General features: G+C 39.7%; 1 protein-coding gene across 2 annotated transcripts in view; it reads right to left on the reverse strand.

The window, feature by feature from the left end:
• si:dkey-225n22.4 (collagen alpha-1(XXI) chain) overlaps positions 1-27390 on the reverse strand; it is a 99964-nt gene that overhangs the window by 2364 nt on the left and 70210 nt on the right. For both annotated transcript variants that reach the window (XM_041968603.1, XM_041968604.1), the window contains exons 21-29: positions 20871-20924; positions 16243-16296; positions 13093-13164; positions 11301-11336; positions 9451-9495; positions 4626-4658; positions 3786-3932; positions 3483-3537; positions 914-1108 (exon numbers count right to left, since the gene is read on the reverse strand). In XM_041968603.1, the coding sequence (XP_041824537.1) occupies positions 914-1108; positions 3483-3537; positions 3786-3932; positions 4626-4658; positions 9451-9495; positions 11301-11336; positions 13093-13164; positions 16243-16296; positions 20871-20924 (691 nt within the window). The remainder of the gene's footprint in view (positions 1-913; positions 1109-3482; positions 3538-3785; positions 3933-4625; positions 4659-9450; positions 9496-11300; positions 11337-13092; positions 13165-16242; positions 16297-20870; positions 20925-27390) is intronic.

Raw genomic sequence — 27390 nt, forward strand, 5'->3', positions numbered from 1 at the left:
TTTTTTAACCTAACTGAAATCGCTCTGAAAGGGGGCGGTACACAAGTAGCACGGCCTCATGCTGATTGGTCAATACAGCCAGGCCAAAGCATTCAGAAAGCTTACAGTGGGTAGTTTTCCATGGACCATCCAGAGTAGTATGGCATTCAAATGAGTCTTTTTTTTTATTTCTAAGCCACTGCACACATTTCCCTTTCTGAGAATTGGTTAAGGGAGGCCCCAATTACAGCGTTATGCAAAATTGAAGGAGGTGTGGAAAAATCCTGGTTATGTTATAAAATGAGTGAGAAGTAAATACTGTGATTCTTCTCTTTCATTGTAGCAGAACTAAACAACTGACCAACTGCTGACACCGCTATACATAAACACACTTGAACTGTGGGGTTGGGGCATCTGTGGAATGACATGAAAAAGATGGAGTAATTTAGTGTTTCCTCAGTTTCAAATCAACCCTCTCACATCTACAGCTGCTGTTCTGAAATTCAGCAGTGGAGTGGTATCTTCCACGGCTGATTAACCACTCTCAGCGTTGAAGTGGTGATTAATCACAGGCGGCTCATTGAGATGGGTTTGTAGTATTTGTTTTCTTTTGCTCTGCTGACTTTCACTGATGTTCGCATGTTTAATGATCTTGTTTTTATGGGGAACAGCGAACATCAACACATCCAATTTGTTACTTGTTGACACCATTCAGATTTTAATCGTTGATGAAAGCAGCAGTAAATTTTGTCGTAGCTCTTGTTCCTGAAGCCGCGTCCTTATTTATTGCCCTGTTTTTATCAGAATTAGAAGCTAGACTGGAAGAGTTTCATCACAGCCAATCAGACGATACTTTCCTGAGAAGAACTTTTTAAAGTACAGATAACACAGCTCTGCCTTGAGTGGGTGGTTACACACAGCTAAATTTTCAAACCTTTGAGGCCTGCAGGACCCTGCATTCCAGGAGGTCCTGGGTAACCTGGAGCACCACTTCTGCCAGGGTAGCCTGGAGTTCCAATGGAGCCTTTAGGACCTGGTGCTCCTGGCTCACCAGGGGGTCCTTTTATGCTTTGGCAGGGTTCACACCTCGATGGGGCAGTGAGGGTCTGGAGCAGTGCTGGGAGTTGGTCTGCAGGACACAACCAGAGGATGAAGAATGATCCAGTTCATTTTAAAATGAAGTCACAGCAGGTGGAAATCTGCTTTACAAACTGAAGAAAGTACAGTAGGTTATGTAATGAAATTTTATTCTACAGCGTACCACTTTCCTCTTTACATTGCACATGGAGGATGTGCATATGATGTGCTCATGGGACCGCAGACTGCAGACTGTCCAAGTTCAGGAGTAATTATTGATCTGTTTGTATATAAAACCCTTTTTATAACAGCTGAAGATCACCATGTGATTCTTTTGGATCAAGTAAACACTTTAAAATAAGGAAAATCTGGCTTCAGTGCACATCTTGATTATTATTTTTGGTTTTCATTCATCAGTTTGTCATTATATTTGTTGTTTTTCCTCATCTGTTTCTCTGCTGTCTGTTTGCACACATAACCTTTTTTGAGCGTTTGTCTATGTAAAGTAGGGCCGGCTGCTCCGTGCTTTCAAATTACGAGACATTGATATTCACCAGTCTACGAACATGTTCAGGAATCTGACGGAGGGTTTTCGTAAAAACTTCTCAAATACAACTTAAGAATAAATTTAAGAAGATTTGTAAGAAAATATTGGTTAATGAGGCCCATTATTTCTAACCTTACTCAGCCTCTGCATGCAGAGCACATGTTGCTGTCATCTGAGTGCAGATACCCGGTTCCTTTATTCCAGCCTCCATCAGGTTTTCAAAATAATTTAATATAAAATGTTCTTCATTTTATTGTATTTAAGAATTATGTTTTATTCTGCGTGTGCCTTGTTAAGTGGTTTTCATTTAAAAAATTGGCCCTGTGGGACAAACTTGAACCTGCCAGAGTGACCAACACAACCACGCTGGTGGACCTTCAACAACTCCTGGTTGAGGAATGGGATGCTATCGCACAACTAAATGTGACCAGACGGTTGACCAGCATGAGGAGGAACCAAGCTGCTGTGACTGTGATTGAATCTCTACTGAGGTCTACGAGTTAAAGTGTAAAAATGGCCAATATGTGCTGTTAATACTAACAGGTGATTAAGGGGATTTATAAAATGTATAAATGTATAAAATGTAGTGCACCCCAAAAATGTACCAAAAAGTGACCGATCAGGCTTTCCAACAACATACAATACAACACCATTTGTTAGCCAAACACAAATTTCCTCAATTTTTGTGCTAATAATTATCATCAGCCTGTGCAGGGATCCAGTCTATCAGTCTGTTGGTTTGGTTTTTCAGGACGTTCAAGGAAAACTATGTCTATTTTACAGACATGATTCTTCAATCTCAATCTGTTTTGGCATAAAAGCTAAAAGTTATAATTTATTTTCAGTCAGTAATTCAGGTAAATAGCAGAAGCCATCCATCAGATTTGTGTTAATTACACTGTGCCATGCTTTTACAGACACATTAATCATGCTAATAGTTGTGCAGATTGAGCTGTTCAACTCCACTTTGATTTTATCAGTCTATTGATTAAAGGTTGTTGTGCATAATGTGTAACTCTGTGTTTTAGTCAACTTTTATATCTTCTGACTGAAAAGATCTGACTTCAGTTTGTATTATGAGTTGAGTCCATTCAGGTGGTCAGGATTACTACACACATGTGGAAACGTACAAGTATGTGCACTGTTTATTGGAAAGTTACTCTAACTATGTCAAATACTGTATTGTCCAGTTGTGCCCTTTGATTGAATGTGTGATTTGTAAGTTGCATATGCAAATAAATAAATATGTCACATAGATAAAATAGATAAAGGAATTAAAATTTGTATAAAAAAATCATAGAAATACATATAAATAAAAAAATAAAATAAAATTTGGTATATATAATCAAAATATGTTTATATATATATATATATATATATATATATATATACATGAAACTTAAAATTTAAACAATTAAAAAAATCTAGAATTTCATGAAGATTTTATAAATATTCTTATTAATGCAATTTTATGAAAAAGTAATACATTTAATTATATATACACACACATCTGAGTGGAATACGGACAGGAGACACCTAGGTCACAGTGGGAAGCACCTCCCAGAATGGGGAGAATGAGACGGCTAACATCCTGTGGGACTACCAGTTACAGAGCAACAAAATGGTGGTGGCCAACCACACAATGTGATTATGGACTAGCAGCAAAGGGAAGCCATAGTGATCGATTAAATATTTAGATAACATACTTGTATTTCTTTGAACTAAAACAAAGGGGGGACAAAAGGAGGTATAGGTATAGGTTATAGGTTATTAAGCTTTCAGTTTCCTGTTCCTGCCTTGAGATCAATTATGCTGTTTGGGGCCCTGGACTAAAATGAGTTTGGCACCTCTGGCGTAGTGTAATAAAACAGATACTTACTTCGCAGCACATCGGAGCAGAGCTTGAGAAGATGTTCATCTGAGGGAGGTTTGCCCTGGAGAACATACAATTACACCTTGAATCAGGTGAACCAGAGCTGGAAGCGGCTCATCCTCTGATTGCAGATTTATAGGATTTTCTCAGTGCTCTGATCACCACACACACACAGACTGGGTGAGAAATGGTGTCACCATTTCCAGCTCACACAACTCAAGCAATAAATCCCTGAATGTATGGAATTGTCTTTTTTTCTTTTTCCATACATTGATTAGAAGAAGATCCTTTGAGCAAAAGTTTACTTACAGGTTTCCCAGGATATCCTGGCTGGCCTGGTTGGCCTGGCAACCCATCCTGACCAGGAAATCCTCTGGGACCAATAGCACCCATATGGCCCATATCTCCCTTCTTTCCTTCAAAGCCCCTGGGGCCTATTTCACCTGTCACTCCTTTCTGAAAGAGCAAGAAGAAAGATAAAAAAAAGTCTCACATTTTTTGGAAAAAGGGTTTAATCTGTTTTTACTCTGACATACAGGTAGAAAGACTTAACGTCAGCCGAGGACAGCTCCACTCACAGATCGCTATAACGTCAAATAACTAGATTTCTAAAGATGGGACAGCTACTATTTTAAATAATGGTAACAGCTGCATTTGATACAAACTCACTTATTTTCTGAATCTGTGAAATCAGGATAGCTTGAGTTTTTAAAGACAATATGTAATGGTATGCGTGTGATGCAAGAAGGTTTGGCGTCTGGAATAACAGTAACTAAGGAGCTTTGCACACACTTAAGGTCAAGTGTTCGACTCTGTTGCTGGTTTTTTCATTAGAGATGGAAAAGTATGCTAAATCAGGGCTGACTTTTATCAAATTATATCCTCCAAAAGTTAACAGCTGTAAGAAGCTGTATCTCCATAAATTGTGATTCTGCACAGTACAGTAAGTGTTTGATATTTCACATGTGTGCAAAAGAAGGCGTCTTATGATGTACATTTTTACCCGGGGGGCCAGATTTCCCCAGGACTAAGGTATTGCCTCTGTATGTCTTCTATAGCAGCCATGCAGGCTTGACAGGGCTTCTCACTGCGGTGCAGAATAAGACAGAATGGATTATATCTAATACCGCAAAGTCTAATTCGACAAACCTCTCCTTTCCTTCCCCCGGGTCCTACTTCGCCCTGATGAAAAAAGAAAAGAGAGCAGGAAGGGTGGGGAGGGAGAAACAGAGACACGGTTAGAAACTTCTGCTTACATATCAAAGGCTGAGACAGAATGTCAAAGGAGCTGCTCTGCATTGCTGGTGCAGAACCAGCCTTTTCAGTCAAACCAGTGACTTACAAAACATCTGAGATTGTTTCTGTAATGCTTTCTGCAAAGCTTGCTGCCCTTTTCTTACATCTTGTAATGTTCTGAGAAAACACATCTTTGGATTTGTTAGTCCTCACAACTAAACGGAAACACCAATTCTTGAAGGCTTTTAAAATGAAGCTGATCTCTCTAAGGTTCAGGGTGGCTCCTAGTTTGCATCATATCATCACTGTTTTTCTTTCGCACTTCCTCTCTTCTCTCACAACCGGGTAACATTCTTCAGTCAGCAGGTGGGAAACTTTTTCAAAGGAAACACAGTACGTCTGAAATGAGGAAGCATTTCTTAGAGTCAAAGAACATAAACCACAATATCCAAAAATAATCTATAAATAATACCTGGGTCACTGCCAAATAAAGCTGCTTTATCATTTGAAAACAGTGACGTATAAAAGTAAGGACTCCAGGTTTTGGGCCTTAAAAGTTTAAACTGACCTTCATCTACCTGGGTAAGCCTCAAATCCCCAAGGCTACAGCATGTAATCAGTACTTCCATGTTCCTGACATTAATGCAGCATTCATATAGCACTGTCTCACTAGCTGTCTACATGGGTGATAATGTTTGGTATATATTTAATGAAACACATCAAAAACATCAAAAGCTAGTTTTAAGGTTGGAAACTTGTGTTAAGTTACTTTAAACAACACAGAAAGCTCAAGAAACACTGATAAAACTTGCAATTAACTCAAAGCAGGTTTTTTCTCATCCATTGTTTATGCACCAGCATTAGATGGCCACTTTAATTGTAATGATCAGTTTAATATGTTGTAAAATCTAGACATTTACCACCATTTCCCTGGTCTGTGCCCCTCCCTACCCCCCATACAAATCCTCTAAACCCACCCTGCAGACTCATCTTAAAGAAAGCTTACACACTGAAACACAGTGTGTAAGTTAATTGTACTTAATCACTCAAATTAAGCAACAAGTTTGCATATATATATTTTCGTCAGATTTTACAGTGCTGATTTTTTACAGTGTGAACATTGTATTCTTAGAGCCAGCTGGAGCAGATTGTTTTACAGCAGAGCCTAACGTGTGAACTCCTCGGTACTACCTGCTGGTAAGGAAACTTTAAATGAAACACAGTCTTTCTTCTCCTCTCCTGAAACAAAGGAGTTATTTTACACAGTAGGGGGAACTGGGAAGTCTATCTGAGGACAACTTCTTGCATTCATTCCAGTCGTGACACTGTTGTGAGTCACTGCTGATGCATTTTGCTGTGAGCGTGTGTCAAACGGAGGCTGCTGGAATTACAGCGTGAACAGTAAGCTGCAGACCAGGGGCTTCCAATGTTTTATCTGTATCCAAGACTCACAACACTGTCTCCACGTAATGCAACATACAACACACACCTGTGGCTGGGTTGATCGTCTAATCTCCATGATGTTGAGTATTTCAGTGTGAATAAATCTGAAGTTCTGATTCTCAGAATCAGTTCTGCTGCTTATAATTGTTTCTGAATTATCCCATCTAGATTATCTGTTAATCTGTCAGCAATTGTTTCAGCATTACTTTTCAGCTGATATGAGCAGATTCTTGCCTCAGTCAGATTAAATGTATGACACCACGAGGGTTTCCAGAGCCTGAACATCTGCTCCAAGCAGATTAACTTTGCTTCCATTAAAAACAAACCTCTTTCTGAATTCCTACTGACAAAAGGGGGGGAATAAAAGATGTGTTGTACAGTGGCAGAGTTAGAGGGGTGGGCAGGATAGCACTAACTGGACACCCCAGTTGCCACCTCAGGTGATTGACAGGTCACTGGAGGAGGAGGAAAGGAAAGTCTTTCCAGAACTGTATGGGTCACCAGTATCACTACATCAGTTTGAAGTAAAACTTAAAGTAGTTTATTTTAAATAGTTATACTTTAAAATATATATTTTAATTCGTCTGCATTTTTCTAGAAGACATGTTGTCAAGTACAACTACTAATGTCATGTTAGACTATTAACACGATGTTAGCATGAAGCTATGTAGCAGTGCTAATCTAGTTCTATACTAGCACTAGATCAGTTTTCAGATAAGGTGGGGAAAAGATGCCATATTTAGTTTTTGGTGAGTCTATTTAGGGACACATCAAGTCAGGTAATCAAGATTTTCACATTGGAGCTGAAATAAAGATGTTCAAAGAAAATCTCAGTTTCCACATTACTTAGCAATGACTAAGCTAGCTTTCATCTAACCAGGAGGCTAGCAGGGCTGCTAGTTGGTTTTTGAGTAAAATGTGGAGAGACTTATCCTGTAACCAGTCAGATTTAAGAAAAGGAGATATTTCCAACGTTTTTGTAAGAAGGAAGGACACAGTTAAGGTCAAGACTGACCCTAGCCCAAGTATCAGCAGCCCAATGGCTCCCAATGTGGAGCTAGCCACAATGATCCAGTCTACTACCACCACTAGTAGACCAGAACTGATCCCCTACTACCACACCAAGCTCCCCATACTGCACCCCAATGGGTCCAACTTTACTTTCTGTGGACCTTTTTTAACTTGCAAATATTTTCACTTGGTGATCCAGAATATTAATGTTAAGATGTTTTTTTTCTCATGTCTCTCTACTGTGACACAGTTATCACAGCAGTGGATGTGAGTGTGTGTTAGAGACATAGACGGTATATAAAAGATGGAGCCTCTGTAACGTCACCCATAGGTTTCTGAGGAGCAAACGTGAAGCTCGTTGGGCAGTTCCTATCATCGCTATCTTGGCTGCCGTCGCTCCCGGAAAATACAAAAATGGGCAAAGTGGCAGAGATGAGAGGAGGGCTGTGAGCGTGGGGGTGGATGATTGACATGACAAACTCCGAGTTGCCTGTAGCTAAGAGCTAACTGAGCCAACTCTGATCTAATGTGAGCTAACTGGCTAATGAAGGTAGGTGGGTTAAAGCTAAGGCGCTCTGTTAGCCGGCTAAAAACCATGGTTGTGCTACACTCACCCTTCTTTCCGTGGATATTGGATATATGTCAATCAAAAAGACACGCCCCTAATTTTGCTGAATTTCAAGATTAAATAACATCCAAACGGATGAGTTAGATAAAAATTCATCCCCCTCACAGTTGTCATGAAGGTAAACTTGACCTATTAATCCTAAAATGGATTTTTGTACCAGGCTTTAAAAGTGTTTATTTCTGCTGTAAAATTTGTCTTTTTAACATGGGAGTCTATGGGGATTGACTCTGTTTTGGAGCCCCTAGCGGATGAGAGGTGAACTGCAATTTTTGCACTTCCCCATAGGCTTCACATTTCACCGCTGGAGGTTGTCACTTGGTTAGAGAGAGAAATAAAATAATTTCCTGTATTAGTAAATGGCTCCCCTGAAAAAGTCTTAACCCCCACCCCTCCCATGAATAAAAGTGTTGCTCTGCCACGGATGTGGTAATTTAGTCACAGTTAATCTAAATCAGGGGTGTCCAAAGTCTGTCCTCGAGGGCCGCTGTCCAGCAGGTTTTCAATGTTTCCTGCTTCAACACACCTGAATCAAATTAAATAGATCCAACAACCTATTAAGTTTTGCACAATGACTCATTAATTTGAGTCAGGTGGTTTTGAGACGGGACACATCGAAAACCTGCAGGACTATGGCCCTCGAGGACCGGAGCTGGACACCCCTGATCTAAACCAAAGAATCATCTGAAACTGAAATCTTAGCTTTCCAAATAACCTTTGATGGCATGCAGGTCATGAAAGTGCACTCACACACACACACAAGCTTCTGGATTATCTGCACTACTTACTACTGTCTTGGTCTCATCTTTAATCTTCCTGTTTTTACATCTTTCTTTTGTCACGTCCAGATAGAAAACGTCTCTTTTTTATAAACCTGTCCTGTTTGTTTACATGAGGCTCACCGCTACTTGCGATAAGGTGGGGCCCCTTTGGGGAGTATCACTGTCATTGGCCACGTTCACATGCACATTTAATTTGCCCTTTAATTCGGAATAAAAATTAAATACTATTTAAAATGACATTGTAAACACTTAATTCTGAATGAAAGGGACCATTTCAAATTAAACTTAAATCCAATGTAAGTATCTGGTTTATTCTGATTTCAAATCCAAATTCAATAATTCCTCCATCGTGTAAATATTCATTCCACTTTAAATTAATTCCAGTTGTTCTAGAATCAAAATCAAAGCAAAAATGGTTATTATGTGGTCCTCCATGTTGTAACCAAAAAGAAAAGAAGCAGGAACTAGTTTGTTTTCTTCCCATAGACCTAAATACATCCCGTCCACTCCCTGTCCAATCAGAACCCTTCCCCACCCCCAGATCTAAAGCAGAATTAAACAAAGGCAATTAAACGTGTTTTCCATGTAAACATCAATTAGGAATTACTATTTCCATGTAAAGGCCAAGGAGAATACTTTAATTACGAATTATTTCATTCTGAATAATTAATTCTAATTAAAAAAACACCATGCTCTGTCTTGATTCAAAGTTGGTTGGCTCACGGAGGCCCCCTTCTGACTCGGGGCCACCAGCATTTGCCTGGTTTTTTCAGTTGGCAAGTAATGCCTCTTCACACACACACACACACTTAAATATTACAATGTGGAAACATGAGTTTTACTGCCACCTAGTGGAAACACAATGAGCTACACTCACGGGTATGCCAGGAATCCCTGGATCTCCATCTCTCCCTCGCTCCCCCTGCAAAGAGACATGCCATGATTGACTGGAGGTTTGTGCGAGTCTGTTAACACACATGCTGGCTGGCCTACATGCAGTGTGTGTGTGTGTGTGTGTGTGTGTGTGTGTGTGTGTGTGTGTGTGTGTGTGTGTGTGTGTGTGTGTGTGTGTGTGTAGGAAAAGGTCATGATTACCTCTAGCAGCCAATAAGAGAAACCCAGAGAAAGTGGGAATAGGAACTGGCTTGCTATGACCTTTAACAAACCTGACGTTTTATCTTGTGTGTAAGCCTTTCCAACCACATCCTGCAGAACTGTATCACACCCTAATGCTCTCTCTTTGCTCCTATGGGCCATCACACTCTTCCATTAGTGCAGGTAAAGCGTAGCAACTGAATCAGAGCATTGCTCCATTAGTGACTGAAGCTGGTTTCACAATCCTGGAAGAGCAGAAGCTGCTGCACTGCTGAGGTGTTGAATCTAACACCTCATATTATACTAGGCTAGGAAGCATGTTTAGTTTCTGTAAATTAGGGAAAATATGCTAAACTTCTACTCAAAAATAAAAAGGCGTTACAATGGCCCTAAGTCCAGATCTGGATGTTGCTGGGAAACTTTAAGGCAGGTAGATAGGCTTCAAATAAATCAAATTAGCTTTTAAATATCATCACTATGATTACAGAGTGTTCGCTTAAATTAAATTTAGCTTTATCTGTAGAGCGCCAGCACAACAAAGTTGTCTCATCACACTTTTAAAGACTGAATCCATTTCAGTCCAACGGATTGCCTAGCTAAGGAAGCCAACGTATTTTTAGAAATTGACTTTATATGACTACAATAATTATGAACTGGACTAACATTGATTGTACTGGACTAGAAGTTATAGAAAATCAAACATTTCAAAGCTTCAGCAGAAACTGTCTCAAGATATACACATTTGTTTCAAGTAATGTTCCTACTTTTCATGCAGTATTAAAATTTTAGGTAGGAATGTGTATTGTATTTAAAGAAATATATATGTCCTTAACTGAGCCTAAACTGAGTGGCATACAGTAATCCTCTTGCTTCTGGAAACTGTGATCAAGTGTCTGTATGAACTATGACCACTCCATGAAACATGATGTTTACTGTCTTTGTGCTGTTTTTCTACGTTAAATGGACCTTTGTGCCTGAAATATTATATATAGAGAGAGAGACGACTGTGCAGAAAGCAGTGCTGCAAACCTCAATGAACTGAAACTAAAGCTATAAAGAAGAGTGGGCAAACATTCCTCCATGTAAGAGACTGATAACGTGATACAGAAAATCATGTCTTCAGTTTACTGCAGCTGAAGGAGCTTCTGAAAGCTGCAGGATCACGAGGTGGATGATGTTTTTAAACACACTTACTTGATTTTGGTTTTGGTTTTATTAAATGGTGACAGGATGTAATAACCAGAAAAAAGGAGCATCCCTGCCTGCCAGATGTTTTTCTGTCAGTTTCTTCATGAGGAGTCTCAGGATTGTGTGAAGCCATCAGCTCATTTACACCTCAAGGTGTTCATGGTGAATCCTGGATATTTAACCGCTCTCCTTTGGATTGTAAAATTCAACTTTCTTTTGCTTGTCAGTTTTTATTGACTTTTGTGGTTATTTTTCCTTAATGATTTTTTTTAAGGGTGAATCCTTAACAGGTGTCAGCATGAGCAGGAACTCCTTTAATAAAAAAAAAGTTGTATGAGAATGTATTGTTGAATGTGTGCTGTGTCCGGGCTTTGAACTGACTAAATCACATGACCTCATGCACATGACTTAAAGGTATTTTTAAGTAAAGAAAAGCCACCATACCTGGTCTCCTTCAGCGCCGGTCTCCCCTCTTTCCCCCTGAAAGTATTGACACTGAATATGAAAACACATCCACCTTTCAGTCAGGTTACAGCAAGGCATGATGTTTGAAGAACTAAATAAAAAAAGCATCCACACTGCACTGTAAATGAAAAAGTTGGGTAAACCTTAAATAGCAAGGCAATCAGATGCAAAGAGCTTTTTACTTCTGTTGTGTGAACCCAAATTAAGAAGGTAAGTAGAATCTTAGATTTAACAAAGTTAGGACAGACACTCTCATCTACTCATTAGATGTAAAAAAGCTAATTTATTCTTCTTTAAACTGAATACCTTTTCTAACTTTGTTAATCCTGGTTAAGTGGCTCCCAGTGTCAGTTATGAGGCGCTGCTTTCCTTCAGTCTCTGCTACTGCTCAGAGATCATGCTAATTATTGCTTCACCTGCTTTTTAGATTTTCTTCCTGGGGGGTTACCTTCAGTTAGGCATGGTTTGATCATTGCTGGTATGTTCCTTTTTTATTTATTAGTGTAATGCTATAGGAGCTGCTTTTGTATTAGGAAAATGTTAACAGCTGGTAAAGAGTCTGGCTTCCAACTTTTTAAGTGGCCAGAAGAGTGAATAATTAATATGAAAAGGGTTTATCTCCATATTACAGTAGTTCCCTGCATCTGTAGGCCTGGATTGCTGCTGTCGCTAACACTGCTGCTACCCTATTGAAGGCTGTAAGAACTATGATCCCTGTTCAGACAGAAAGTTTGGATTTGCTTTCAACCATAATTGTTCTGTACTGTGTATCACATCCAGATTAATGCATAGTTTTATTTTCTTTTAATCTTGCCGCCACCAGTCTGTATTGTATTTGACTGTTTGTATAACTGGTGGGAGGCATTCGTACGGCTGCTGATCTTCATCAATGTTTAGATCAAACGTTTTATTCATCTTCAGTTAACTTTATCAGTTATGTTTGATTTTCTTTCTTTCTCTGGATTTAGGGTGATGGTGGACTCTCCTGATGGTGACACCTCCTTTTCCGTGTGCTGTGAGCTTCTTCTGCACATCTTGGTTTGCTTTGGGTGGAACTGTGTGAGAGGAGTGAGGGATTGGAGGTGATTGGAGGTGCGCCATCAGTTGTCCTGTCCCTCCCCCAGTAGTAAGCCTCAGCAGCTATCTATTTAATCTCATTTACTGAATTTGAATTTATTCATTTTAACTTGCATTTAGATGGAATAAGTCTCACTTTTATTATTAATATACCAAACCACTGTCTCTTCTGAAAGTGGTAAATGGAATTCCTTGGGTGAAGTCCCGGCGTTGTCGCAACCTTTTATGTTAAAGGCTTCTAGTGGCCTCGGTTTTTCTGTGGGCCTGTTTGCCACAATCAAGTTTAATCAAAAAAGCTTTGCAGCTTTTGTCTTACTTTAAGTTCACTCAACATTTTTAGCGCTCACATAAACCACAGTGTAGCAGCTTACTAAGGGAGGATTGTTTGCTCAGTATTTATGCACATGGGTGTGGTGCCTTTGAAGTGTGAACGACAACCTTCACCATGATTAAAATTAATCATGTCATCTAAGCACAAAATAAATAATACATCAATAAGTCTGTATTATGTTAAGCTGTCAACATTTCCCAACTACAACATGGAAATCATGTAAACCCCACAACAGCAAGGCATAAATTATTTATAAGGTGCCACCTCTGCTGCCATTTCAAGTTTTCATTAAGAGTAAATAAAACCTTGCAGGTTGTTGATTCTCCTTCATCTCTACATGCTGCTGCAGCAGCTTAATCTCACCTTATGACCTTTGAGTCCTGGCAAGCCTGTGGCACCTGGCAGCCCTGGGAAGCCTGCATCCCCCACTGAACCCTGGGAAGGTGAAAGGTTATTGATCTTTGACAACAAAAAATGTTTTTTTAACAGCATGTAGAAAATAACATCTATCGTGGTTGAAGCTTCGTTACTCTAAGCATTAATACAGAGAGGTTCCCATTAGTGTTTTTCTGGTGACAACTTTGTTGTGGAATTTTTAGTTATCAAAGATCACACACTAGGTGAGAATCGAACAAAGTATTATTTATTAAGAGCTGATCAGCAATGAGAGTCCCACAGTCAAAGGAGTTTGTCTGCGTGAGTCTGGGGAGATACAAGTGAGCTTGGTTAATATACTAGGCATGAACTGATAACATCACAGCAGGTCATTGTTGTAAATTCCTCACAGCCTGGTACAAAGAAGAAAAGTAAAAAGGGGGAAGGGGAGCTCACTAAATCCTTATCTGGGTACACAGTCATTCTCCTCCCTCAGTCAAACATAAGCCAAGCTTTAACAATGCAAAGTGTAGTCTACAGAATATAAGGGTATGTGTATAAATTTTCCATTACAACTTTCAGAGCTATCACAGCCAGTAAGAAACTTAAACACAGGTTACTGAGACTTACGAGTGGAAACTTTTCAAGCTCTCATTTACTCCCTGACATCATCTCCAGGACAATGAAAAACATGCTCTAAAGGATGGCACATTGCAAACAACTACTTACCTGTCACGAAGCAGAACAAAGATGCACTGTTTTGCTTTTTTAAACAATCGGAGCAGTGACTGACATCTGTGGGCATAATTGCTCAGGAACATGTTTCTTAAGAAACAAGTGGGATTTAAAGACAAGTTGTCGCTCATCAGAAGAATCCAGACTGGTGAAATAATCACAGGCTGACAGGAAAAATGTTATCAAATTTGAACAATTTAAGTGTCACAGCTGATGTGCTGAGACTGGAAAGTAAAAGTCTTTCTACCAGATTCTCATTCGTAGGGTTTTTGTTCAAAGGTAAAGTGTAACTACACCACCTCTTCTTACGTAACTCCACCCACTGCCAAATTTTGAAAATTGTCAGAAACTTCAAGGGTGGGGGATGTGGAGAGTGGGCGGGTCAGGAATAAACAGGCAGAAATGACTGACAATCAGCAGCTCAGCTCACTGGCAAGATGCAAAGCCAGATTCACAAAGCAGCTACGCCACACAGCGTCTTGGAGGTGGAAGACTTTCCCTCCTGAATCTCCTCAGCTACACATGAACCAGGTGGTCCTGAACGTATCAGTGTGAACCATTAGCGCTGTTAGCTGCCTGTCAGCAGCTCCAGCAGCTCTGGAAAGCTGTGGAGACTCGCGGCAGGTTGTGGCAGCTACAAGAAGAGCTGCTGGAAGTTGCTACTGCTACGATTTGAGCTGCTGTCTGTCACCAGATCCCTTCAGAAGCACAAATCTGCCCCATTGCAGGAATATTTAATCAGAAACTCTGTGAAAGAATAAAAGTCTGAAACTAGCAGATCTACACCAGATAAGTTCACATCCCTTCATATGCGTTGGTGGGTGTGGTTTTCTATGCCTGGAAGGCGAAGACCCGCCTATCTGCATCTGGAGGGAGGGGCTGTGGGGTTTTTAAGATTTTCTCATGAAGCAGAGAAGTACGGCTCTACATCACAAAAGGCAAAACCTGGTTTTACCCTGTAGGTGGCGTTATGAGCTAACAAATTTTAGCAGCGGTATAGGTGGTTTTCATCACAATCAAGTTATACTGTGGCTCAAAACATACATTTAGGGTGCACTACCCCTTTAAATAAACCACACTGAGGTCATTTTTAGCCCCTTGACACCTATTGTTGCAAATTTGCAACAAACCACTTCTTATTTTTATCTGACATTTTTTTATCTTATTGTATTTACTTTTATTCATGCTTTCATTTTTATATTTGTTTTTAGTCACTTGATGTCATTAATACCAAGAGTCAAAAACAGCAAAACTGTATTTTGCTGTTTTTGACAGACAGCAAAGCCACACACACTGATGCCATTTTGCTGATTTTTTTATTTTAAATTAATTTAGTGTCATTAATTTAATTGATTCATTTTCTAAAACACTTTGTCTAATGCAGGGTCCTGGGGGTGCTGAAGCCTGTCCCGGCAATCTGCACGCAGGAGGCAGGGTATACAGTGGAACGGTTGTCAGTATGTTGGTTGTGTAATATTTAATTGTATTTTGTTTTATTCTAGTCTTTATCTTTCTTCTTTTTTTTCCTTACTTTTTTACTGTATTTAGTTTAATACAATTGTAAATAAATGTACAAGTTGAGGTTAAACTGATCATTTTTCTGTTCTGGTACTTTCGATGTTTCGATGTTTTCAACACCCTGAATGATGGGGGAGCGCTTGAAGCGGGAGGAGATTTCACTCAGCTCCAGAAATCTGTTGAAGAGCTGATTAAACTGACCCCACACCCCAATCTGAAGCATCTGTCAGGACCAGACTGAACATGTATTGTAGAAAAGATGCTGCTGGCTGATCCCACCCTAGCTTTGTCAGATATTAATGTCTATTAATGAAGACTGTAGAGGAAAACATTTAAAACTTATTATTATTAAAAGAAATTATCATTTATTTTATTTCCCTTACTTGTCTATGTTCCATGTTACATGTTGCACCAAGAAAAATTCCTATTTTGTGAAACTTTCCTGACAATGTCAATAAAATTTGATTCTATTCTATTCTAAAAAAAAAGTTATGTTCTGTAACATGTTGTAGACTAATTCAGATAACAGCTGGAGCTGCTAGTTAAAGTCCTTACATGGACACCTTAACTTTAGGTCTGTTCAGTTAAGGCCAGGGATCGTCTCTTTTTCTACTATTTTGAAGTGAACTGCAATTAAATGCATTTTTCCAGACATTACTAGAGCTTGAGTTTACAATATCAATGTATCCATATATATATATATATAAATATATATATATATATATATATATATATATATATATATATATATATATATATACGTGTGTGTGTATGTGTGTGTGTGTGTGTGCATCTGTGTGTGTACTTAAAGTTAATGAGGCAACCAGTTAGTAACAAATGAACGAAACACTGTAAATCCAAACACTTCTGCAGATGTAGACTTACCTTCTCGCCTGGTGGACCATGAGAACCAGCCGCTCCCGGATCTCCAATCATCCCCTGAATAAAAAAAGCCAAAAACAGCATTTCTGATTCTGATCTCTAATGCAAGTAGTCCAGTTTGTTTTTAAGCATGACAGAAACCACCACACTGGTCAGAGGGCACATCACACACCAGCTGCCCTGTGCACTCATATGGAGGATATTCCTTATAATTACTTTTGTTATTCGTTTTCATTGTAAAACAGTGGCTAGTGCAGCTGTTAACAAATGGATATGCCATTTCATTTAAGTCGAAGTAGCTGACATGTTTAAACACATGCTTAAGTTGCTGCACTTTATTACCACAGATTGCATGTTTAAGGTTTGATGACAGGAGTAAATGAGTTGGGGCAGGCAGCAGGATGTCTTTGCTGCAGTTCCCTCACCATTATCTTTTTCTCTTACTCTTAGCACAAAACAAGAAGCAGACGAAAACACATTTTGGCTTTTCCGTATCATAACGGATTTACGAGGTCAGGTTAGTGGCACCACATTTATTGTTTTCATTGATTGTTATTGTTTATTATTGACTTCATGTGTTTGAAAAATAGGTAAAAATTTCATCTTCTGGACAAAACATAAGACCCTTAGGACTTTCTTACACAGGATCAGACACTTTAACGATGGCTGGGAAAATGAACGCGTTATCGCGTCAACTCATTTAATTAACATCTTTAATTTTTTTTTTTTAAATTGCGCAATAACAGTTTCTTTTCTTTCTTAAAGGCGTCATCACCTGGTCTTCTCATGGATACACTGTCCTCTAAGTGTCTTTAAGTAATTTTTTAAGAACTTATTAAACAAAAAAATCAAACATAAAGCTTTTTCTGACCCTTTGCTCATACCACAGCTTTGTCTCATGAGAGTTCATGCAAGTTTTTGACAAATGTTAATGAGGTGCTGATTGGCCGCAGGGAGGCCGGAGTCGGAAGGGGGGCTGGTCCAGTGCATGCACGGTGTTTCTGACTCCAAAACATCAACAGCTTAGTGATGGCGAGCGAACCTGACCGAGCAGCAGCTTACGGAATTCAGCCATTTATGTTTGAACCAGATTTCAAGCCTGAGAGTGAAGATGCAGAGATGGTGGAAGAAGCACGTTTACAACAAAATGTTTACAAAACTTTACATGGCAGAGCACTTCACCCCACTTATTAAAAAGAAAACACGGGGCTCATCTGTACATTGCAGGGGGTTAAACTTTTAGGCTCGTCCCTTAGCATTAGCGTTAGCATTAGTTTCGCACCTAAAGCATGACTTTAGGCATGGAAGAGGGGCTGGCTTATTCAAATAGCCTCCTGTGATGAGGAAATCACAGGAGCAAATTAAAATTGCGTGTTAGTGAGAGTTTACTTTTGTTGGTGGTTCTGCTGTGAACAAAGGGCTCAAACAGAAAAGCTTTCAGGGAAGTTAACACTTCTCTCCAACACCAAAACACATGTTTTAACTTGAAAACGTGAAATTTCCAGGTGATGACTCCTTTAATCTTCTTGCTCACTGGCTCTGAACCCAGAGAAACCTCATGCAGAGGCTGCAGTCCATGCCTTCCTCCATGTCTGGTCCTGCTGCAGCGGTGCGTCTGATGTAATCAGCAGGTTTATTAAAATGAAGAGACATTTTCTGTCTGGCACTCGTCTTGTCTGTCAAACCCATGCAAATGGGCAGAACATCATGATTTGTGGACGGGAAACTGCTCCCAGAAGACAAAAGAGAATCCATAGGGTTTTTTGGTTTGTTTGTTTTTTAAACTAAATGTGGTTTTATCCGGGTGGATATAGGTTTTGAGGCAAGGCAGCACAGGTAAGACCTTTTAAACTGTTTTACAAATGTGAAGCATAAATTGGACATTCTTTTGCCTCTGGTTCGTTAATGTGCATATTGTGAATATTTACTAATCCTGCTTTCTGTCTGTTCACCTGATGCTAATATTCATCTTATATTTTTCCTTCTATGTTTAGAAGGAAGCAGCTTCACAGCTTTAAATACATCCATGACTTTTTACCTTTTAGTTAGTAAATCCTGAAAATGTCATCCTTTTTTCATAAATATTTGATTTTATTTATATGACAAAATGTTTTCGCTGTTTCTGTTTAAAGAAAAAACTGCTGCTAAATCTGTTTATATGTTTTGTGCAGGGGTCTGCAGCCTTTCCAATCCAAAGAGCTATTTTTCCTTCAGCCAGCTAAATAAAACTCCATTAGAGCTGCAAATGTTACGAGACCTTTTGAAAGAAAAAGAGAAGTTATAATTTTTGATAAATATCTAATATAGGAAATTTGTTGTCAATTTTGAAGAACCAAATTTTTATCTTTAGGTTTTAAAATAAAGAAAGACATAAAACTTTTGCTAAAAGAGGACAGACAGACTTTCTTTTATGTGATGTAGATATTTGTGAAAATTACGGAAAAACAACAACAAAAAGCCCCCATAGTTTCCAAACTAATGACAAGAAAAACAGATAGAATTCTCTATCTGCACTTGCAGCTATGGAGCCCCAGGTTGCAGACCCCTGATTTAAATAAAAAATAATAAAGTTAACCCTCCTCTTCTGCCAAGTTTCAAGGCGTGTCATTGGATAATAACAATTGCTGGCCACTCGGTTTACCTGAAGCGGTATCAGACAAAGTTACAAAAAATGTGCCAGAAGTACGAGTGCTAGTAGTTGTTTCATTTGTTGAAAAATTAAGATGCACTTCACAAAAATGAGTTTCTGGCTCGGTTTAAATACACCAAATATCCCCTTGGCCCACTGGGTTACTGCACTGATTGCGCTTCTGACATGTTTAGTGACAGTCCGGAAATGTCACTACAACAGTAACAGAATATTTTTTTTATCAAAGTTTAATTGATTTTGTAAACGTGGTAACAGCCTTAACATGCCAGTTACATGTATGTCCCAGTCTGTTACAATATGAGCTGTTGCTAACCAATACAAAAGATACAAAACCAACATATTGTAGCGATGCTGTGGTTGGTCCTCAGGCGATGGGTTTGTTTGTATATTTCCCATCATGCTTTGTGGCACCCCATCTCCGTTTTGGACCATAAGTAAAGTGTATGTGTGATTCCTTCAAAGTCTTCTGGGGACAGAGTGGATTTGATAGCTATTTTTTTCCAAGAATTAACTTAGTTGTGGAAAAAAAACTTCCAGGAGCTTCTTGCTCTGATGTGCAGAGTAGAGATGGGATTTATGGCTCTTAGAAGGGAGCCGAATCTTCAGAAGCTGTTCTTTTCCAAGAGCCATTCAAAAGACTGGCTCGTTCTCACAATATCTTACAAAATTTCACAATATATAAGAATGACAAACAATCAAAATATGTACCTATATAAAATCTACTATACAAGATTTAAAAATTATAGGAAACATTAAGATAAAAAAGGATAATCCTGAGCAGTCAGTGCAAATTCTAGTAAATGTTTTGGATTGAACTCACAGAATATGTTTCCAAACAATACTCTCTGTTCATAGATGCTTCACATGAAGGGAGCGTGTTGTACATCAGACTTCTATGATGTCACACATGTTATTCATTTTATTTTAATTTTACTCAACTGTACTACTTCTTATTTACTTATTTATTCATTTATTTATTCATTCAGTCATTTTTAGCTGGAAGGGGGGTGGGGGGGTGGGGGGGTTGGGCTTGGCGGGTGTGTGTGTGTATACGTGTGTGCTTGTGACTGTGTGAAAGATTTCATTGAGTGTTTTTATTCTATCAGCTATCAGATTTCTAAAAACACAAAAAAAAAAGGGGGGGGGGGGGGGGGGGGGGGGGTCACCACAAAGCAGTTTTGCTTAGGTCACCCAAATGGCTAGCAGCGGCCCTGGTAACGTGCCATCTGTACTGGGCTGTTTGATGCAGATGCCAAGAAAGAGTGAATGATGTCTGAATCTCTGCAGCTATAGTCTTCACATTTTCTCACCAGTACCTTCAGGGTGTGTGTGTCATTAAATATGTGCTTTTCTGACTGATGAGATGATCAGTTTGTCAGGTGAAATAGTGAAAATGTGGAATTATCATGTTTACATGCATCAAACTGTCAGCTGTTCCTTCTCCTCCTCTGTGTTCATGCTGAGCTGAGTATGCCACTCCAGAGGGGAAATGTGCATTTCAAGGTTAGAGAAGTATGAGCATGTCCTCGTCTCTGTCAGGATAAAAACTGTGAGGGGCCGCTCTGCTGCTCCCACACATTCATTTCTGATAAAAATCATCAGTTGTCAGCTTTCGTGTTTGAAGAAATTGGGAGAACTGTTTTCATTTGGTTTTAGCTGCCGAATTAATTAAAATAAAAAAAAGAGACTGAGACTTTATTTTGCTTGAATTTGAACAAACATGAGTTTTCTGAAACTGAGACTTTAGAGTATGTAGCTGCAACAGTCCAACTAACCGTTGGCATTTATCACATATTCAGTAACACCTACATATTGATTCCAAACGAGCTGCCTGCCTCTCGGCAAAATGCAGCATTCTCCATGGGAACATCAAGAGAAGGAGGAGGGAGGGCACAACATCACAGAGGCTGAGAATAGCCGAGCGGCTGGGGAGCTGCAGTCCATTAGCATAATAACTAATTATAACGTTCAACACACAGACCTTGGGACCATCTCGGCCGACTGCTCCGGGTGGACCTTGGGGCCCCTGGACTCCCTGGACAGAGAGAGATATTTGGTGTTGAGGGGGAGAGAATAAAGGAAAGGGGTTGTGGGGGATGAGAGAGGAAGGGAATGAGAGGAAGAGAGAGAATGAGATGAAAGAGACAGACAGCGCTTTGGGCTCAATGTGACAGAGTGCGTGACGGCTTAGTCAGGAGGCACTGAGGGAGAAATGAGATGGCTCAGGTCCACTCACACCGAAGAACACATACTCACACACACACATCCACAGACACACACCAGAGCACACAAACACACACAGTTTACATATTCAACAAAGCAGTCTGCTGTATCAGGAGCCCAGCTTCGAGTTATTGTTCCCTCATACCTTCACCACAAAAAACGCACACACCTACACACTCTGCCTTGGACTTACAGTATATTCATTTACCAGATTATTGAGATGATTTCCATATAATTTAAACAATTTTACTGAGACAATATTTTAAGAAGTTTCTTGCCATAAAGCATATATATATATATATATATATATATATATATATATATATATATATATATTTATACACACATGGCTGTTTATATGATGTCAAAATGAACCCAAAATGAAACATAAAATAATTTAAAAATATATATATAATTTGACTTTCTGTAAACTTGTGAATACACATGTTCAGTGTTCAGGTTCTTAATGCACAACGTAGTATTAAAACCAAAAGGCGTGTCTGCACCATGACGGACCACTAAATGATCTGATTCAATAAAGCTTGAAGTGGAGACCCTGTATGTGCGTGTCTCTTACTGTCGTTTTGTCACTGCTGCGTTTGCTGCTATCCGGGCCAGGACTCCCTTGTAAAAAGTATTTTTAATCTAAGTAGTATTTCCCTGGTTAAATAAAGGTTAAATTATAAACAAAAAAGAAAAAAAGTCAAGTTTATTCTTAAAGCACCTTTAAAAACAACCTCGGTTGACCAGAATGCTGTACAAGACAAAACAAATGAAATCACTAAGTCATCAATAAAACAAACAAATAAACACTTTAATAAAACAGATAAAATTAATTAAAATAATATAAATACAAATAAGAACAAAGACTCATTAAAAAGCCAAATGACCATGCTGAAGCTGGAGGAAAAGGTGTGTTTTCAGTAACGATCAGAGCTCTGTCCAGCTCTGAGATTAAAAGGCGGTTTGGGAGCAGCAACAGAAAAAGCTTGGTCCTCTCTGCCTTTTAATCTGCTTCTGGGAACTGCAGCTGCTTCGCTGATCTCAGCTTCTGACAGAACTGTGACAGGTTAAAAGTTCTGGTAGGTAAGGTGATGCTGTGCCATTAAGACTTTTAAAATCAAGCAATAAAATCTTAAACTGGATCCTACTGTACAGGAAGCCAGTGAAGTGAAACCAGCACCGCAGTGATGCACTCACATTGTTTCCTCCCTGTCAGAAGGCGAGCTGCTGACTTCTGAACCGTTTGTAAACGACGAAGCCGTGACTGATCCATCCCAATATAGCGAGAGTTACAATAATCCAGACGACAGGTGATAGACGCTCCAGATCCTTGTGATAGCCACCACACACATTGGGCCTGGTCTGTTTAAATACTGTTTAACCCTTTTTATAATGCCCAATGATTTAGAAACCTTCTTACAAACAAATTCACAATGATTCTTAAAGCAGAACTTCTCGTCAATGTAGACACCTAAAAATTTTTAAACTTGTGCAGGTGCATTATCAATGATATAGATTTTGGCTCTGCCTGCATTGTAATGCTTGTTCTTATTTCTAAAAATAATGAATTTAGATTTCTTGACATTCAGTGATCAGATTGGTAGCCGCTGGTATCTCCTGGGCCTGGTAGCTGATGGTATCTCCCGGGCCTGGTAGCCGATGGTATCTCCCGGGCCTGGTAGCTGATTGTATCTCCCGGGCCGGGCCTGGTAGCCGATGGTATCTCCCGGGCCTGGTAGCCGATGGTATCTCCCGGGCCTGGTAGCCGATGGTATCTCCCGGGCCTGGTAGCCTCTGGTATCTCCCGGGCCGGGCCTGGTAGCCGATGGTATCTCCCGGGCCTGGTAGCCGATGGTATCTCCCGGGCCTGGTAGCTGATTGTATCTCCCGGGCCGGGCCTGGTAGCCGATGGTATCTCCCGGGCCTGGTAGCCGATGGTATCTCCAGGGCCTGGTAGCCGATGGTATCTCCTGGGCCTGGTAGCCGATGGTATCTCCCGGGCCTGGTAGCTGATGGTATCTCCTGGGCCTGGTGTCTCTTGGGCCAGTCAGTTGTTTGGCTCATTCTTGTCACCTTGTTAATTTGGTTTGCTTTCAGTTAAAATGTGTTTTCTTTGAGTTACCAGTTCCCTCAGCCCAAGCCCGCTAAGGAAAAGAGTCCCATCTGATGTGGATCTCCTTTGAGGAGGCTGCAGCCTAATTGGACTCTTCCATTGAATAGAAGATAATGGGAGAGGGGTTTCTATTATTTTGTTTATTCTTTATGTAAAATTATGATTATTTATATTTCTGTTTCCCTAATAGGTTGTTCTAAATTATTGTTAAGTTTGTTGTGAATTAATTAACTTTGTCTAAGTTCGTTGGAGATCGTTATTTTTATGTTGCACTCAGGTGTCAAACGGTTTGACCAGCCGCATAAAGTCTCCCTCGTGTGTCATTGTGGCAGGTCAGTTAGTTTTCACTTTATTATGTTCATGTTCTGTTTATTTTACCTCCTTTATGGGCCCAGAGTTGTTCATTTGGAATTTGTATTTTTGTTATCTTCTTGTAAATTAAATAGAAAAAGACTTTTTTTGTGCTCTCTTCATCCTTGGCCTCAGTCTCCCACAATCCTTAAAAGGGAAATATGGTTTCACTTTACTTAAAAGCCGTAAATGGAAAAAAAATAGATTTAACAAGCTAATTTGTTTATCCAATTTAAAACCAGAATCAAAAATCGAGGTCTCTAAGTGCTTACAGTCTTTTTTTATCATACTATTGAGTTATTCAGACATTGATGTTTTATGTTGTCATATGCCCACCACTGATTGAATAGTTTGAGATGAAGGGATTACCATGAATGATTGTACTTTAATGTCCTACAATCCCAAAATAAACTGGTGAGGTGAAATGAAAACAAACACCTGATCAGGTGAAACAAACAAAAATAAATAAAAAATGAAAAAAAAACAAAGAAAAAAATGGTGGTTCATGTGTTTTTAATCTCTTTAAAGTCTGAACTTTGTATTTTTGAGCCGTTGCAGCTGCCTCTAGTTGAGATACAGGCTTTGACTCAGCCATCGCAGCACATTTGTTAAGTGTTAAATCTCCGAAGAACTAAATAAAGGTTTTCCTCTAGAATATTCCATCCATTCCATCCATCATCCACTTGGCTCTGACCAGTTTCCCAGACCCTGCAGATGAAAACACCCCATGATGCTGCTACCACTGTGCTTCACTGTGGCCATTCTGTCCCTAGGGTGATGAGAGGCAGTATTTTCATTCCTCGATGTCCAAATAAAGTCAGCTTTAGTCTCCTCTGACCAGAGGACCTTCTGGCAGATGTTTGGGGAGTGTCCCGCGTGTCTTTTAGTAAACTTTCCTGTAACCACTGTCTTCTTTTTTCTAGCCACTCTTCCATAAAGTCCACCTCTGTGGAGTGTACAGCTTGGACAGATCCAGCTGTCTCTGCTGTGGAGCTTTCAGCTCCTTCAGGGTTAATTTTGGTCTTCATGGTATCTCTTGAGGTGGATCTTATTGAACAATTTAACCTTTAAAACCGGCACAGACAGGCCATCTGGCATACCAGACATTTTCTCAGTGGGCTGATGTGTTCTTTGGGCCGACACAGTTTATTTATTGGTCTGAGTGGTCCATAAAAGGTGGTAGATCTGCACCCCAAGAAACTAACACTGACCCAGCCCAATCAAATGTCCTGCCCCCTCTCGCAGTGGTCCCTGTGCCTATAATTCATTCATCCATTCAGCACAGAAAGTTTTTCCTGACCACCGGCCCATGAAACACACTAACACGCTGCCCATTGGCTCTTTACTTACTGACACCAGGGTAAACCTGGAACCTGAACCAGACTGAGGTAAAGTCGAGTTGTGCCATCAGCTGAATACATCAACCTCCTTTACTACAGATTTTATCCTCTGGGCCCAGTGGTTCACATGTAATCCGATCGGAATTCGGTTATCAGATAGGATCAGATCTTGAAAATGGGTTGTTCAAAAGGGAAAGTCGGATTTTGAAATCGACTTGGATCAAGTAATCCAATCCTGGTTGTTATCCGGATAAAATTCTCAGTTTGGATTGTTCAAACTTCTGAGCACGATCTGGATAACTTTGATCCAAAAAAAACGAATTATCCTGATCCCAACAGAGGGTAGGATCACAAGGCGGATTTCAGGAAGAAACTGCGGTACAACCTCAGATTTGAACAAATAATAGTACCTTTTTAGTGCACCTGACGTGTTTAACCATTACAGGGATAAAATAGATGCAGTAGCATAGGCCACCTTTTAAGCCACCTTGTCCCCACGAAATAAACCCTCAAACAAATTCAATAACAAACACATAAAATAATCGATTTTCCTGTCAGTCTGCTCTGCATAATCAGAGAAGAAACTGTAAAAACAATGTCTAATGATTGCATCCCTCCCAACACATCCTGTACGTCCCTCATTCTGACAGAATGCCAGAGGTTGGTCCGGTTCCTCAACATGGGCTCCGGTGCATCATTAACATCACCACAGAGAGGGACATAGAGCCTTTTTTCTTGCAGATGTTTTCAAAATATCCAAATTTATTTGGTAATGAATTTGTTTTATATTTTTTGTGGCTCCGATCAAAAGTCACACAATTATACATAGAAGTGGATGTTCATGATTCGTGTGTGAAAATTACTTAAAGTAACCCCATACCGGCTCTTCTACCTGTTGTTCTTCACATAGCCAGGAATCCCACATTGTTTTAAATGCTGGAAATCCAGATTTGGTGATCTTGAAAAACAAGATTCTGGATCAGGGTGATCCAATCCAATGCTGCTTTGAACAATCGCAATAAAAGTAAGTTGGATTACCTGATCCACTTGAACCTAAAAAATGGGATTCCCAAATCCGGATAGCTTTTATCCAGATCAAAGTTTTTGAACAACCGGCCCCAAAAGATTGAATTAAAAAAAAACAGGTTTTTCCTGCTGCAGACATGCATAAGGCTGTGCTGTATACTCATCACTTCCTCTCACTGCACCAAACACAGATCAGCACTGCTGCTCAGCATCAGCAGTGATGGTGAAAAGTTGTGTTAAAACCACTGAACATTCAAATCCTGAGATACAAACAGGTTGTAAATCTAAAATTAGCTCCCACTTCAGAGACAAATACAGATCCAGGAAGGAGTTTGAAGGTGTGCAGGGCTGATTTCCCCTGATAATCGTCATATAACTGCACATCTATGAAGATCTGAGAAACCAAACCAGAGGCAGGCGGGTCTGAAATGCCAGAAGTGATTAAGGTCAGCCGGGTCAACTCAATCTTAGTTTGAATTCTGTGTATATTTATCTTCACACTATTGTACATGGTTGCCTAGATACAAGGAGTGGCTAAACCTGCCCACGAACTGAGACTACCTCCTGTATGTTTATGCATCATTGTATAGTTCTACTAACAGTAACAGAAAGAGAATGATAAAGACTAAAAGATAAATCTTGCAGAAAGAGCATTCATCTATTTGTCTACAGAGCAAAAATGTTCTTATTAAGTGTTTATTCCATGATTATGTTTGTACCACCCAACTATGACCAGCAGAGGGCAGCAGTATCATAAACAATGGGATCTCTGACTCTTTTCAGCTCTGTAGTAAGTGAATCGGTCTGACTGTGACTCTGTTTCAGGACGAAACGCATGACCCCCTCACACATTGCTGACTTTTGGCCTAAATTAACAGTCAACATTCGTTACCTTAATGACACAGCACCATAAATCAAAGGCACTCATAAAGACGCTGGGTTGAATTAATGACCCCATTAAGTCCTGCTGCTGGAGGAGGGGTGTGTGTGTTTAAATCTATGTGTTTAAAGGGTCCACACACAAACTGCACAAACATGAATTTCTTTTGGACAAGCTGAATTTTGTCTTTTGTGTGAGTTCAGAAAACAGCTTTTAACTACTTACCTGGTAACTTAAAGTAGCACTATGTATCTTCCAGACTTTAAAAATATATATTTCTGAATCATTTTGATGGCACAGTGACATTTATTATGTACGTTCCTGGAGTTGTTACCCTGCAGTGTCCTGAATCTGAAAACCACCGGAGCATCCGTGTACAGCTGAGTTTGTTTTACAGCACCATCTCACATGTCAGCAAATGGATTTCAACATACCAGCTGCTTTGAACCTGTATTATGGCTGAAATAGCAAAGATATTAAAAACTATTTATTTAGAGGAAAAGGGGAAAAGAAAAGACAGAAAGTGACAGAGCAAGAAATAAGAAAAGATTAACATGGGCTTCTT

The sequence above is a fragment of the Melanotaenia boesemani genome, chromosome 18, assembly GCF_017639745.1.
Source record: "Melanotaenia boesemani isolate fMelBoe1 chromosome 18, fMelBoe1.pri, whole genome shotgun sequence".
NCBI classification, from domain to species: domain Eukaryota; kingdom Metazoa; phylum Chordata; class Actinopteri; order Atheriniformes; family Melanotaeniidae; genus Melanotaenia; species Melanotaenia boesemani.